At 46.6% G+C, this 14826-nt stretch overlaps 1 protein-coding gene across 1 annotated transcript; it reads left to right on the top strand.

Moving 5' to 3' along the window:
• The first annotated feature begins 1724 nt into the window (after positions 1 to 1724).
• On the top strand, positions 1725 to 14351 carry LOC141568063 (lipopolysaccharide-binding protein-like). The gene is made up of 8 exons (XM_074317342.1): positions 1725 to 1958; positions 3063 to 3177; positions 5473 to 5601; positions 6455 to 6610; positions 9523 to 9586; positions 10848 to 10911; positions 12069 to 12160; positions 14268 to 14351. The coding sequence occupies exons 1-8, from the start codon at positions 1835 to 1837 to the stop codon at positions 14349 to 14351; spliced, it is 828 nt and encodes a 275-aa protein (XP_074173443.1). The 5' UTR covers positions 1725 to 1834.
• The last annotated feature ends 475 nt before the right edge of the window (positions 14352 to 14826 follow it).

Below are 14826 nucleotides of genomic sequence, written 5' to 3'. Positions count from 1 at the left end.
AAACAAAGAGGATACCAAACCCCACCGGCACCAGAAACAGAACAAGGAAGAGGAAGGGGTGAGTGAAAGAGAAGACCATCCCTTCACGCACACACGCACACGCTTGCTCCGAGCCATGAGAGCAATGGAAGCCTGCATGGGGGTAGAGGGAAAAGATCAAGTAGAATATGAGATTGAAATTTTACATGGACAGGACCAAATCTTGAATTAAACCAAACATGGCTGAAAAGTGATGGAATCAGAACTGAGATGTCGTGAAGAGAGCCCCCTATCAGGGAAAATGAAGAATTTAAGACAGCATAGGGAATATCAATTACTGGAAAATGAAAACTATTCCATGTTCACACTTCAGCAAGGACTGGATAACAAGGCTTCTCAAGAGGAGATTCCTGCCTACCTTTGTGCCTCCTCTTACATCACTCTGTCCATTCACACCCCTCACCCTTTACTCTCCCACAATTCTTTGCACCTTCTGGAATGTGCAGTGCTCTTTCAGGCTTTCATGCCTTGACTTGTGTTGTTCTCTCTGCCTAGGATAACTTCTCTCTGTTTGCCCAACTAACTCCTACACATACTCCAAAACCAAGCTCAAGCACCAATACTGTCTTACCTGCTCCCTCTCTGTGCTCTCATAAGCCCTAGAATATAAGCTCTCAAAGGACCTTCTATGTCTCCTACAACAGTGGAATTTTATGTTGATTTGATGGGGAGGAGATGGGAACTGGGACGATGCAAAAGAGGGATGAGCGTGAGATTTTTCACTGTGTATCTTATGATTGATTGATGGATGGATGGATTGATTTTTGAATGATGAATGTATTTCCTATTTGAATAAAATTTAAAATAAAATAATTGTTTTCGCTAATGTGTGAAATACTACTCTGTAACAAAAAGGAATGGATTGTTGATGCACAAAACAACATGGATTAGTCTCACAACATAATGCTGCCTGAAAGAAGCCAGTCAGAAAAGCATGCATCCTGGATGGTTCCTTTTATATGAAGTTCTAGAACAGGCTAAATGAATCGATGGTAACAGAAAACAGATCCGTAATTTTCTGGGATAGAAGGTGAGGAAGGAGATTGGGAAGAGGCATGAGAGAACTTCTTGGGGTGGTAGAAATGTTTTTTATCTTAATTATGGTGGTTACACAGGTGTTGACATGTGTCAAGACTCATTGAACTGTACACTTAAAATGAGTACATTTTATTGCATATAAATTTTACCTTAATAAAGTTGATTCAAAATACAATGTAAGCAAGAGAAAATCCAAAAGTGTCTGAAACCTAGAGCTGCAGTATACACTGGTCTTATTTGTGGACTGACTTGAGATGATCTTGCATCATTTAAGTGGAGAACAGAGGATTCCAGCAGAGCCAGAGTGAAGGCTCGGCAGGTGGGGCCGTAGAAAGTCCGTATGGAGAGGTGCATTGCAGCCAAGCTGTGATGGCCTTCACTGCTGAGCTGTGTGTTCAGGTTTCAGTTTATAGATAACGGAATGAATGGAGGGTGTTCAGCTAGAGGGTGCAAGGCTCCTCTAGCAGCACTGAGCAGCAATACTTGGAAGAGGAAGAGATTGGAGATTATAGCACCACTTCTGCCACCCTCGCCACAACTAAACCACAAACGGTTTCACAAGCAACGTCCTCCCATCTCAAGTTGCTGAAATGGGCTGCCCCAAAGCTTGGAACTTTCTCCACCCTCTCAGCTGGCTCAGTTCCTCATCTGGCCCCTGGCTTTATAAGCACCTCAGCCTCTGCTGCCACCTTCAGTAAGGGAGGCTCCTACAAAGAGACTCTGACCAACCTCTGCGCAGGAAGAAGCTGAGGACAGGATGAGGGCCAGACCATACTGTGTGGTAATGGCCCTACTGCTGCTGGCAGAGGTCTCCAGGCTTGGAGAAGGAGCATCTAATCCTGGGTTCGTGGCTAGGATCACCAGACATGGCCTGACATATGGTAAGGGGGCTTGCTCATTCCTCTGGTGCCCACTATTGCCCACCAGAGTGCTGTAACCAGGACAAAAAATCATAGGCTTGGGTTCTGCCCCTGCCTGACTTAGAAACATTGGATATGTCACTCTCTGGGCTTCATCTTCCTCATCTTGAATATCAGAGGCTAAGGATAGGACTAGATCAGCATCATCCCCAGGGTGGTCTGTGGATGGACCACCCATATCAGAATTGCTGGGACACATGTTAAAATGCAGATTCCAGGGGCAGCTGGTGGCTCAGGTGGTTGGAGCGCCATGCTCCTAATGCTCAGGTCGCCATCTGTGTCAATTCCCACATGGGCCAGTGAGCTGCGCCCTCTACAGCTAAGATTGTGAACAACATCTCTCCCTGGAGCTGGGCTGCCATGAGCAGCCAGAGGACATCGTGTGCTGCTGTGGGCTATCGTGGGCTGTTGTGGGCCACCGCAGGCTACTGTGTGCTGCCGTGAGCAGCTGGTGGCCAGCGTGAATGGCCAGCAGCCCATGAGCGGCCCACAGACAACCGGTGACCGACTGCCTCAGCTGGGGAGAGTGCAAGGCTCATAATACCGGCATGGGCCAGGGAGCTGTATTCTATACAACTAGACTAAGAAACAATGGCTTGAACCGGAGTGGTGGGGGGGAGAGGAGAAAAAATATAGATTCCGGAGATCCACCCAAGATTGACCGAAGTTGGGCCTGGGAATCTGCATTGCTGACTTATGGCCCAGGTAATAGCGAAAACCCCTAAGGTTTGACCACACTGCAGTAAATGATTCTTCAGAAGTCCCACTGTATTCCATCATTGCTTCCATGATCTGGTCGAATGAATAAATAACAATGATTGTCATTTACCTGGCACTTTAGTTTGTGATCTCATTACATTCTCAGGCTCAGGTTGGTATTATTATTACCATTTACATGTGGGAGAACTGAGGCTCAGGGAATTTAAAGGGCTTCCTTGGGATTCCACCAATAGGAAATGGCAAATCCTGCATTTGACCCCAGTCCTTGTGGTTCCAACACCTGGCCACTCAACTGCTACGCTTAGCCCCCTCCCACTGACTGAGCTGACTCCTATTTGTCCCCAGCCCGCGAATATGGAATAGCCATCCTGAAGAATGAGCTGTCTACCATCAGGATGCCTGATTTCTCAGGAAGCTTCAAAATCGGTTGGATGGGAAGTGTGAGCTATGAGTTTAAGAGGTGAGGTCTGTATTCTCCACAGGAGCAGTGGAGGAAGAAGTGGGGGTCTGAAGTATTGGAGAAGGTGGGTAAACATGGGATCATCACTTGGACTAAAAGCCAAGGGACCATGGTCTGTTCTTGTGGGGCCTCTGGAACAGGCTATGTGTTACCTGAGTCATCAGGATGGGAGGGAGACCCTTAGAAACCATTCCTCAGCCAACAGAGACTGGCCCTGGATTTTTGCTCTGCCAGAAGCTCCTAGATACTCTCCTGATTTCCCAGATTAGGGACCTGTTTGAGATATCCCATCCATCCCTCCAGAGCCTGTTAGCAGTCTGTAATCAAGGACTTTAAGTCTTTCTGGAATCTATTCACATTTTTTTTTGCCTACTATCTCTTGAGGATGGCATCGACACATATCCACAGTGAGGAATAAAGCAGAGTGCCTCCTGGTCCCTGGTGAGCAAGCCTGCTTCCTCATCTCCCTCCCCATAAGAATTAGCTGACCTTAATCTCCTTCCAGCTTTCACATATTCAGTCTTAGAGTCCTCACCCCTTACTCTTTTTTTGATCCATTCCTTGGTTGCATGGATTTTCCTTCCCCAGCTTCCTCAGTGTCCAGAATAGGCACTTGGGGATCATTTATCCATCACTGGTAGAAAGGGCTGCCTCTTGGATCCTCCCCAAGTCTCTGGAGAGAATTTCCTGAAGACAGCAGACAAAGAGGAACTGTTTTACATTTGTACACAAACACACACACTCTATCTACCTAGGCCATGCCACTTAGGGGGGCAGTGCCCTTTCCCACAGCTCTAGAGCACTCCTTGCACCTGGGTTCCATACAGGTCATTGTGGTCTGTTAACACATCCCAGCTCTGTCACCAGCTGTGAGCTTTACCCTTCCTTGTAAAAGGTAAAACTCAGGGACTGAGGTTTGAATTTCTTTGGCCTCTGTGCCCGGCACCAGGTCAGACAGAATAGGATCTCAATGAATGTTCGATGAGGGAACTAATAAGTGTTGATCTGACAAGAGCCACAAACTCAAATGGCCACTGGGGAGTGGGTGATGCAGACAAGTGTACTAGGCAGGGGGACTCTATCAGGGACCAGCTGGGAAAGCAGAACTCACCACAGGAACTTCAATGGAGGGAATTTAACATAGGGAACTTTCTTCAAAGGTGGGAGAAGAGCTGAAAATCCACATAGGGATTGGTGAAGCAACCCAGAAATTAGCAACAACAAAAAATCACTAACATCCTTAGAGCTAGAGAGACAACGAGAGGAGAAGGTATCAACAAAGCACAGGAGCCAGGGCCTCTAGGTAGGTGCTAACATCATGAAGAAAGGGGTTGTCTGGCAGGAGCTGGTCCTAATGTGGACATGTAACCACTACCAAAGACACAATTCTAGTCAGAGAGAAAAGGAGAAGAAATATCCTGTCTTCTCCCCTTATCCTATCCTCTCATTTCCCCCCACAGTGCTTTCCATTGACCAATCCTAACTAGAAGCTGGTTGCAAAGGATCCTGGGAAATGTAGTTTTCAGAGGTCAGTTCCATCCAACATAGGTACGGATAGGTCAGAGCAAAAGAAGGAAAGGGAATGAATCCGGGAGCAAATAGGCAAACGAGGGGTGTGATGTTTACCTGGAGAGAACTTGCCCCATTTAAATGGGGGAAACTGCTACTCACCCGCAGTTGATTGATGCTGTACGGAAATATGAACGCTGCCTTTTGCTTTTTTTCAAGAGAAGCCAGAAATCTAGGGATTTTTCCCTCATGTTTTTAGTATAAAATTTCCCAATTTTAAAATGTTGGCAACTGATTCAAATTTTTAAGAACACTAAAGGAAAAGCATATCTATAGCATATCGATCAGGATATATGGCCCACAGATCACCAGCGGGTGATCTCAGATCTAAATCCTGAACCCTTATTTATATTTGAAGTGTGGGGGGCAGCGAGGGGAAGCTGCATCGTGGAGGAGCCCAGGCCCCAGCTGTGGGCAAAGCCAGCTTACAGGGTCCTCGAGGTAGGGAGGGCACAGTGAGTAAAACAGATAGGAGCCCTAATGGGGGTGGGTGTCCAAGGAGAGGGGAAAGTCTTTGGTCTTGAAGGATGGGGAAGGCTTCCTGGAGGAGGGAGAGCCTGTGCAGACCTTGAAGGATGTGAATGCAATTATTTGATTGTCCTTTGTGGTTTAAATCAACAAATTTGAAAGAGAATGTGAGAGGCTGGAGGGAACTCTGGGGACTCATTCAGAGGACTGATGGGCCCCTAGTTTTTCTGGGTTTGATAGTCTGCCTTCCTTCCCCAGCTTGAGGATCAGTAGCTTCAAACTCCGGAACTCAGATCTGAGTCTACATCCAGGGCAGGGTGTCAGCGCCTCCCTGTCTAATATCTATGTGTCTCTCAGCGGATACTGGAAAGTGAAAAAGGCTTTCATGTAAGTAGTCCTTGGGTTAGAACGTCTCTCAGCTTTGGGCAAGGGCATTGGACTTCCATTTCTGGGTTCTTAAATGTCCAATCTATAAAGGACCCAGATCTGACTATTACTAAGCCTCAGTTTCACTATAAAATGGGGTTAATAACCCACCTCAAATGCAGCTGTGGATTAAATAACATATGTAAGGCATTTAGCAGTATGCCTGGCACATAGCAAATCCTCAGTAAACACTGGCTGTCTTAATGATAAGTTGAAGCTGTCAAAATAATATAAATTGAGTCACTTTAAAATGGAGTTGGAGCTGCCATGCCAGAGGAACTGCCTTGCACGTCTTAAGCCTCAAACCTTTGAAAGGTTAAAACAGGGCAAAATAACCTTTGGACTGGACCTAAAGCACCTGGTGCCCCCAAAGAACTGCTTGCAAAGAGAATGAGAAAGCAGATATTATGACTACTAGACTGAAGGCTACTGGACTGAAAATTTTAAATGTTATTTAGAATTAATGTCACTATGTTATGTTATTTTCACCAATAGAAATGCCTTCCTTCTACTAATGTAATATGTTCCCCTTCCCTTTCTTATAAATACCATTGCCTTTGTCTCCAAATCAGAACATTATTTGGGTTTCTGCCTGAATCAATGATTCCTGAATAGCTATTTTTATTAATCTCAAACAAATGCTTATTGTCTCTCACCTTGAAAGGCCTTTTTGTTTTTAGGTTACTAAGGCTCAGACAGGACACACAGCTTGTTAGTGGGGAACTAGGAGACAAACCTAGATCTGCATTCTTCTGGCTCCTCTTCCGGGAGGTGACCAATTATCCACCATTTGGTTCTCATTTCTCCCAAACAGCACCCTAGAGGGTTCATTTGATGTAAATGCGGATGGCATTTCCATCTCCATTTCTCTGAACTTGGGCAAGGACAACTCTGGACGACCCACTGTCTCCGTAGGCCACTGCAGCAACTCCATTGGCCATGTCAGCGTTCACATTTCCGGAAGCTTAAGGTAAGTCACCCCGTACTCTTGCTGGAGGTTGTCAGGACTGCCTCAGCATCTAGCTCACCCAGGTGATGTCCCTGACAGGGCAGAAGAACAAGATTAAGATTCATCAAGATCAGAGGTCAGTGAACTAAGACCTCTGGGCCTAATCCAGTCTGCCACCTGTTTGTGTAAATAAAGTTTCATTGGAACACAGCCAAACTCATTGATTTACATTTGTCTATAGCTGCTTTAGCACTATATCCACAGAGTTAAGTTGTTGCAACAGAGACCATATAGTATGCAATGCCAAAGCCAAAAATATTTACTATCTGGCCCTTTAAGAAAAAGTTTGCTGACTCCTGGGCAAGATTGTCTTAAATGGCAATCCAACACCCCAAAGTAACTTGCCTGGTAGAATTTTGAATGAAGGACGGCAGTCTCCAGGGTGACTGCCTTCCCAGTCTGTTTTGGTTGGCATTGCATCACTCAGGTCCTGGCAGGAAACAGAGGGCAACTCAAAAGGCTTAACTGATGAGAATCTAATGAAGGGAAAAATAGAGACTAATGAAAGCAGGGAGCTATTACCACCCCTAGGGCTGAAGTTGAGAGGGAAGGGAAGGGTGTTACCAGAGTCTAGAAAGAGCTGGAACCTTGGAGAAGGGGCCCTGAGACAGGAGTATAGGGGTATTGCAGGCAGAGAGGGACCTGGGTGTAAATACCCCAACTCCTTTCTCTTTCCTGCCTGTGCCCCTCATTATTAGCCCAACCAGAAGCCAGACAGCAAGAAGTCTTGAGAGCTGAATCTATAGATGTTATACCCGCCCCCTGGGTTCTTTCTGCAGAACCCAGGAAACACTTGTGTCTGATGTTTCTGTATGAATTTAAATGCACAGAAATTTCTAATATGTACCACTTATTCAATCAGCAAGGATCGAATGGTAAAGAAAACTTTATGGGAGAAACAATTTTACCGGAAGTGATTCCATTAATGTAGTTCACTTATTTGCCACAACCTCTCACCCTCACGCCCAGGTGAGAACAGTATGAGAAGCTCTGATATTCTGGACCATGATATTCATGGGCTAGTCTCTATAGTTGGAAGTGGCTCTCAGTGGGCAGCTTTACCTCAAGTGGGTTACACCATGAGCTGCATCAGGTTATTCAGCAATATTCCTCCACAAGTAACTCGTCCTTAGCAGGTAGGAGGGGCTCAGTACATGTTTGTTGAATGAATGAGTGAGTGAATGACTAACTGCTAAGCTGCCAGGTAAATTGTTTTACATAGTTTTGGGGGTATAAAGAATAGGCCTTACTCCCCTTCTTATACCTTAAAATTAAAAAAAAAAAAATGAATAGGTAATTCATTTGCATGGTTCAAAATTCAAAAAGTGCAAAGGGTACAGAACGAAAAAATATCTCTCCACTCTGGTTCCCTGACCAGAGCTCCCAATGTTGCCAGAGCAATCAATGTTAACAGCATCTAACATCTCATTCCTGAGAGTCTATGCCTGCACACTTAGAAATTGTATTCTTTTTTTTTCACCAATGGTAGTATGCTATATGGAGTATTATGTCGCAAGCTTTTCTTACTTAACAATGTATGTGTAAGCCCTTCTATGCCAGAACACAAGAGCTTCTTTTTCAAAGTACTCCATGATATGGAGACACTAAAATGTATATAATTAGTCCTCTATTGATAGACTTTTTTTCCTTTTTAGTTTGGGGGGGTTTTCTTCCAGTCTTTCACTACTACCAACAGTGCTACAAAGGATAACGTTTTGCATAATATCATTCTGCACCTGGGCAAATAAATGATAAGATAAAGTCTTAAAATGGTACGTGCATTTTGTCATTTTAACATGTACTCACAAATTGCCCTCCAAGGAGTTTGCTAGTTTCCACTCCCACTAGCAAGGGGTGAAATCGTCTATTTCCTCCCACTATCGCCAACACAGCACAGCATATTAGCAAAGATTTAGTTTTTTGCCAATCTGAAAGATGAGGGTATCTCAGTTTGAATTAGTGTTTATCTTGTTGTGAACGATGTTGAGCATCTTTATATATGTTTAAGAGCCACGTGTATCGTTTTTTCTAAACAGTCTATTCCTATCCTTTCCTACCCTCAATCCATTTTCCCCTTCCCCAAACAGTCCTCAAGACTTCTGACCTCTAAATTCACCAGCCTCGTTTAAGATGCAAGTTACAAAAAATTCAATTCAGATGCTGAAGCATTAAAATGTACTTCACCAGCTCACATATACCTGAAAAGTCCATGAGATGTATCCAAATCAGTGACTGCATCCAGGTGCTGGACCAACGTCACCAGGAATCTCTCTGTTTCTTGAGTGTTTCTTTCTCAGGCAGGGTCCTCGACCCTTGCAGCGGCAAAAACGGCTACCAGAAGCTCCACGCTTCCTTGGCCCTTAGTGCCCGGCATCTCAGCCAGCGAGATAGAGCAGCCTTTCCCATTCAGCACGGGGGTGGAGGGGGATGTGGGGGGGGTGTAAGACCTGAGGAAAGCTCTCATTGGTTAATGTGGGTCACGTTTCCATCCCTGAACCAATCATTATGAACTCTTATTTGCTGAGCCACGGTCTAGGACCCACCTTTAGAGCTGGAGGTAGTCCCACTACCTCCTGGAGGTAGAACCACAGGACTGGAAATGGGGAAAGAATGGGTTTTAAGGAAGGAAAAGGATGCTAGAAAAGTTAAAAAACACAGATATATATAGTTTATGCCCCAACTCTACCTGGCGACTCCCACTTACATTTCTGATTCAGGAGAATATTATGGGTCACCCACCCTTGAATTAAATTCACCTGGCTGTGTCCCTTCTTAGAATAACATGGGAAAGGTCAGATCCATGGGTAGTTCTTCTCTTGGGAGTCTCAGTTCATCATAAAGTGGATCCTGACCCTCTTTACTCTTTTCTCCAGCTGGATCCTGAACCTCTTCCATGAAAGAACTGAAGACAATCTCAAAAATGTCTTGAGCCAAAAGGTAAACAGAGGATAAGCAGATTTGTAGTTAAGGGTCATTGACATGTACATATTTGATATTTGGAAATAGTCTTGTCTCTTAAGTACAATATGTTGCCATTTGAATTTGTTTAGCAAAACCTTCCTCACTGCAAAGGCAAACCTTAGGGCTTTCCCCAGTTTGTCTGATTTCATATGTTAAACTGGCATTTGAAACTGACAAAGTGGTTGATATCTAGTTACAGATAATCTTAGAAGGATATGGAAAAATGGCTTTGGATCCCTCCCTCACACCATACACAAAAATCAACCCCTGGCCGTCTAGGATTTAAATGCCAAAACAAATCTAAAAATTTTAAGAGAAAACCTAGGATATCTTTCTCACCTTAAGGATAGAAAAATATTTCTTAAATAAGACTACGCTTCCCACAAAAGTGCATCATATCGAGAACAGTACTGGGGGTTGGCCCTCAGTATCTCTTACCTCTGGAAAAAGCCTTGGTCTTGGAGGCAGAGAGGTACCTCTAATATTTACCTTTTATGTATCTTTGGGCAATTGATGCACTCCTTGGAGTGTCAGAGATAGTGCAGGAATAGCTGAATTTAGGAAATTGCAAGATGAGGGGCTTCTGGGATCTCTCAAACTGGAACACTGGATTACAAAGCAGTAAATTGGTGGCATACTGAGGAATGTAATTCTGGGGCGAACCCTCCTCTGGAATTTCTTTGCAGTCCTCTGGTGGCCGTAGTTAGTATTGCCTCCAGACCAGGTATGATGGCTTCTTTGCAGATCCCTTATTCATAGATGGCCAGAACTCCAGTAGGAAAGGAGGCAAAGAGCTGGGGGATGGGGTGGTGGAGCCTATGATTCAAGAGGTGCCTCCTGCACCTAGAAGCTCTTCTGCTTTGTCCCCTCTGCTCTCTAATATGTGCATGTATGTACTGCACTTCTTGCCACCTAGCGTCCAGAGGACCATGACGGTAGCAGACCTTAGGGCAGTGCTGACTTGACCACCATCCACTTTTAATGTGGGTTCCAGAAAAGTCTAGGAACTTAAGTTGGGCCCACCTATGTGAGACGCCAGCCCAAATGGGACAGTGACCAAGTATTGATTGGAGTAATGGTCGCTTCTCCCCTTTCACCATACTCTTCCTCCCCTCACACACCTACCTACAAGATGAGGATATAACCCACAGTTCCTGGAGGGGTGTGGGGGAGGGAGGGACATTGCCAAGGAGAGGTTAGGAAGGGCTCACCCGGCTTTCTCACCCACTTTCGGCAGATCTGCGAAATGGTCAGGAAGTCAACTAACTCATACCTGGAGCCCTATCTGCGGTCCCTGCCAGGTTTGGAGCCCCCCTTATTTCTCTGGGTGCCATCAAATGCCATGGCACCCAGTACCCCTGGAGCCACAATCCCCTCAAGAACCCTGGGAGAATTTTCCCCATTGAGTATCTCTCCATCAGATGGAGTTGGATATGAAACGACCAACTCTTTTGGTGTCTGTTCTCTCAAGGTGGGGGAGTAGGTGATAAAGGGTGGGGACTCAGAAACATTCTGGAAGCACAAGGTGGGCAGAGGATTGGGAATACGTGGGAGAATCATGTGTTGGCTGTGTGCTGGCTGCTTTTACAAAGCAGGGGTGCTCTGAGCTCCCTGTGTAGGCCTGGGGCCCCTTGCAGCCCTGCCCCTCTGGCTGCCACAAAGACCTTTTATAATCACACATCAGGTCAGGTCTCCCTCTCCTCTTAAAATCTATCAAAGACTCCTCTCTCAGAATACTGAGCCCAGCTGCGGGTGGCATGGCCTCACGGTCTGGCCCTCACACCCCACCCGTCTCCAGCTTTATCATGTCTCCCTCCCCAACTCAGCCAGCGCTCTGGTCCCTGTTAGTCCCTCTAATACACAGTGCTCCATAACACTACAAGGTCTTTGCACATGTCATTCCTTCCCCCACATCCACCCCCGTCACCTGGCCAACATCGGCTCTTCCTTCAGTCTCAGCCAAAGCAACACCTCCTCTGAGAGGCCTTCCCCAACTCCCTGTCCAAGTCAGGTTGCCACCCCTCTTTTATCCCCTGTTATATGGCTGGCAGCATCCTATGGACTTCTGCTACCTAACACCTAACATACTTGCAGTTATACATTTATTTCCTTGAGTATTTGACTGATTCCTCCTCTGGACTTGTGAGTTCCATGGGGGCAGAAACTTGGATTATTTCACTTAGCTGTTTCATCAGTCCCTTGCATTGTGCCTGGCATATAGCAGGTGCTCAATAAATGTTGAATGAATGAGTCAATGAATGAATGAATGAATGAATGAATGAATGAATGAATGAATGAATGAATGGAGCACTCTCTGTGTGACTGAAGGTACCCTGGATATGCCCTAGCCCATTTCCATTCTCCAAAAGCTACGGCCCACGTGCAAGGAGCTCCCTGGAGTTGCGCAGTGTACAGCTTGCTCCCCTGCTCACAAACCTGCTTCGTTCCCATTCCACAGTCACCATGATGATCGACCAGGTTGCTGGCATTGACTACAGTTTAGTGGGAGCTCCCCAGGCGACCTCTACATTCCTGGACACGCCCTTCAAGGTAAGGGGCTGTGGGAACAGGGCCTTGGAGCTGAGGGCTGGCAGGAGATCAGCTCCACCTCCCAGAGTCAGCTCCTACCCTCCCTGTCTAGTGAATCTGCCTGTCAGTCCACATCCCTGACCAGTGCCCACAGTGGGCAGATGTGGTACTCAGCACTGCAGAGCAACCCTAAAACAAGGTCTCTGAACTCATGTGGTGCATCTGTCTGGAGTCCAGAAGACCTGAGCTTGAATCCTGGCTCTATCACTTATGTGCTTGGGAACCTTGGGAGAATTACTTAACCGCTCTGAGCCTCTATTAAAGTGGAATAATAATAGCCTTACCTCATAAAGATGCTATAGGAATTAAGTGAGATGTGTATAAGGTGCTTGGCAAGTGCCTGGCATGTAGCATATACATATACTGTTATTACTACCTGCCCCACCTGCCCGCAGAGTAGACAGAGGAATGGCTCTCGGAAATGTCCATGTGCTAGTCTCCAAAATCTGTAAACGTTACCTTACAGGGCAACAGGGACTTTGCAGGTGTGATCAAATTCAGGGTCTTTCAATGACAAGATTATCCTGGATTAACAGGCCTATTTTAATCATAGGGACCCTTATAAAAGGAAGGCAGGAGATAAAGGACAGAAGGTAATGTGACCATGGAAGCAAGAAGTTGGAGGGAAGCAAGAAGTGATTTAAGGGAGGGACCACAAGCCAAAGAATGCAAATGGCCTCTAGAAGGTAGAAAGGACAATGATTGAGATTTGCCCTTGAAGGCTCTAGAAGGAGCCCCGTCTTAACGTTTTGAGTTTAGGCTTCTTGACCTCCAGAAATGTAAGGCAATAAATCTGTGTTGTTTTAAGCCAGTAAGATTAAGGTAATTTGTTACAGCAGTCATAGGAAACTAGTACACCCCCTCTTCACTTCTGTCTGTTCCACAACTCCCCTGCGTGTTGAGCCAGGCCCTGAAGTGCCACCCCCTCCAATTTTATTTAATTAACACTTAATGCTTCTTACTATGTGCTAGATGTTGTTCTAAGCATTTCTGCAAATATTAGCTTCTTTCAATTTCATGCCACCTGCATGAAGTAGAAACTATTAGCATCAGGTGGGACTGTAGACCTGCTGGAGGACCAATGTGGCATTTGGAGCCTGCCCAGCCTGAGTTCAAAGTCAAGCTGTGCTTCAGTTTCCCTGTCTGTGCAGGTGGATCCACAGAGATTACATGAGAAACGGTAAAGAGCTTGGTATCTGACACACACACTACACGTTCGCTATTATTAGCAGTACTTTAAAAAGTAAGACAGACTCTGGTGTGTCATATCAGGTCTTCCGAGCAGCAGGTGCCAAAGCAGCATTAGACTTGTAAGTGTTATATTAGGGAAACACCTGTGAGGGATACAGGAGCGCAGGAGGAGGAGGTGTGCGAGCCTTCAGAGTGCGATGCAGTCCTGATCCCTACGAAGGGAGAGGGAAGGCAGGCAGATTGGGAAGGAGAGGCGCTGCTGCATCGTTCTGGGACGCCTCAGCCAAGCTGATGGGGAGGCAGGCGCAAAGTCTGCCTATTAGAGGAGCGCCACACACGAGGCAGAAAGGGGAGGAGTCGGCCCCAGGCTAAAGTCCTAAGTGTGACCTTTCAGACTTGCCCATAGGCGATTGCACAGGCTTTACCAGGCAGGCCTCGGCAGACCAGACGTGGGGCACGGCCAGTGCTTCTCAGTCTCTGGGGGGGGGGGGGCTGCAGTCAAGGACTCAAGCCCCGCCCCCACCCACACCCCCACCCCATTGCCCCGGCTGAGTATCAGCATTCCTAGCCTAGACACCTCCATTCAGAGGCCTCCTTATGAATGGAGGGAGGGGCAATCTTAGCTGAGACGTTATTCAGGTGCCTCTGCTGAGACTCCTTCCTGGGGGCCTCAAAGACAGTTTTCTCCAGTCTGACTCAGTACTCAGTACTTTTCTATCCCGGTCCTTCCCCTTCTCCACCTCGTCCCTCTGGGTCCATAAAACAGCAGAAGCCTTTTGTTCAGGGCTCTTTTCGCAATAAGATGACCAATCCCCCCACCCCCACCCCCACCCCATCGACACTGATACGTCTGACCCTCACAGGTGTCGTGCCACAGGAAAAAATGGAAGACGGGGGCCAGCCCCCTTTTCTCTTTAGTCTCTTGCTCACACTCTCGCCTCGAATCCTGGCAGTGATCTGACAAACTTCTCCATCTCTATGACCCCAACAGTGCTTACCAGGGGTTGGGAGCTGTCTGGGAGAGCGTGACTTTGTGGGACCCGAATGTGAGGCAGTGGCAGGGGAGGGAGGCTATCCACCAGCTGCCCTCCGCTCCCCTGGTCCCCTTGCAGGGAGGTCTAAGCTGTACACCTCCACCGTCCACACGATGTTAACTGCTATTGGAGCCACCCCGGTAAAGAGTGGTGATCTTGAGGAAGGAGAGATCAAGGAAGGTGGGCTGTGGGCTGGTGCAGGCAGGGTCCCCCAGGCTGAAAACTCAGCAAGTCATAAGGGTGGGTAGAAAAGGACACCAAGAGACATAGTAAGAAACAGAGTCTGGAGAAAGCCATGTGTAGAAGCACATTCAATCCAGACTGTGGTGGTGCTCGAGCCCTCACTGGTCCTTTAGGGGAGAATCCCGAGAAATAATAAATAGCAATCACAGACATTTATTA

Source organism: Rhinolophus sinicus, linkage group LG13 (genome assembly GCF_036562045.2).
Source record: "Rhinolophus sinicus isolate RSC01 linkage group LG13, ASM3656204v1, whole genome shotgun sequence".
NCBI classification, from domain to species: domain Eukaryota; kingdom Metazoa; phylum Chordata; class Mammalia; order Chiroptera; family Rhinolophidae; genus Rhinolophus; species Rhinolophus sinicus.
Note: the sequence above shows the minus strand (reverse complement) of the source record. Positions and strands in the feature narration are given on the sequence as shown.

What these genes read in the sequence shown, in the direction of transcription:
- LOC141568063 (XM_074317342.1), top strand. Translation starts at nt 1,835, where the DNA reads ATGAGGGCCAGACCATACTGTGTGGTAATGGCCCTACTGCTGCTGGCA. An exon ending in GTGAGCTATGAGTTTAAGAG is followed by an intron (nt 3,178 to 5,472) that starts GTGAGGTCTGTA and finishes TTCCTTCCCCAG; the next exon opens with CTTGAGGATCAGTAGCTTCA. An exon ending in TCCTGGACACGCCCTTCAAG is followed by an intron (nt 12,161 to 14,267) that starts GTAAGGGGCTGT and finishes GTCGTGCCACAG; the next exon opens with GAAAAAATGGAAGACGGGGG.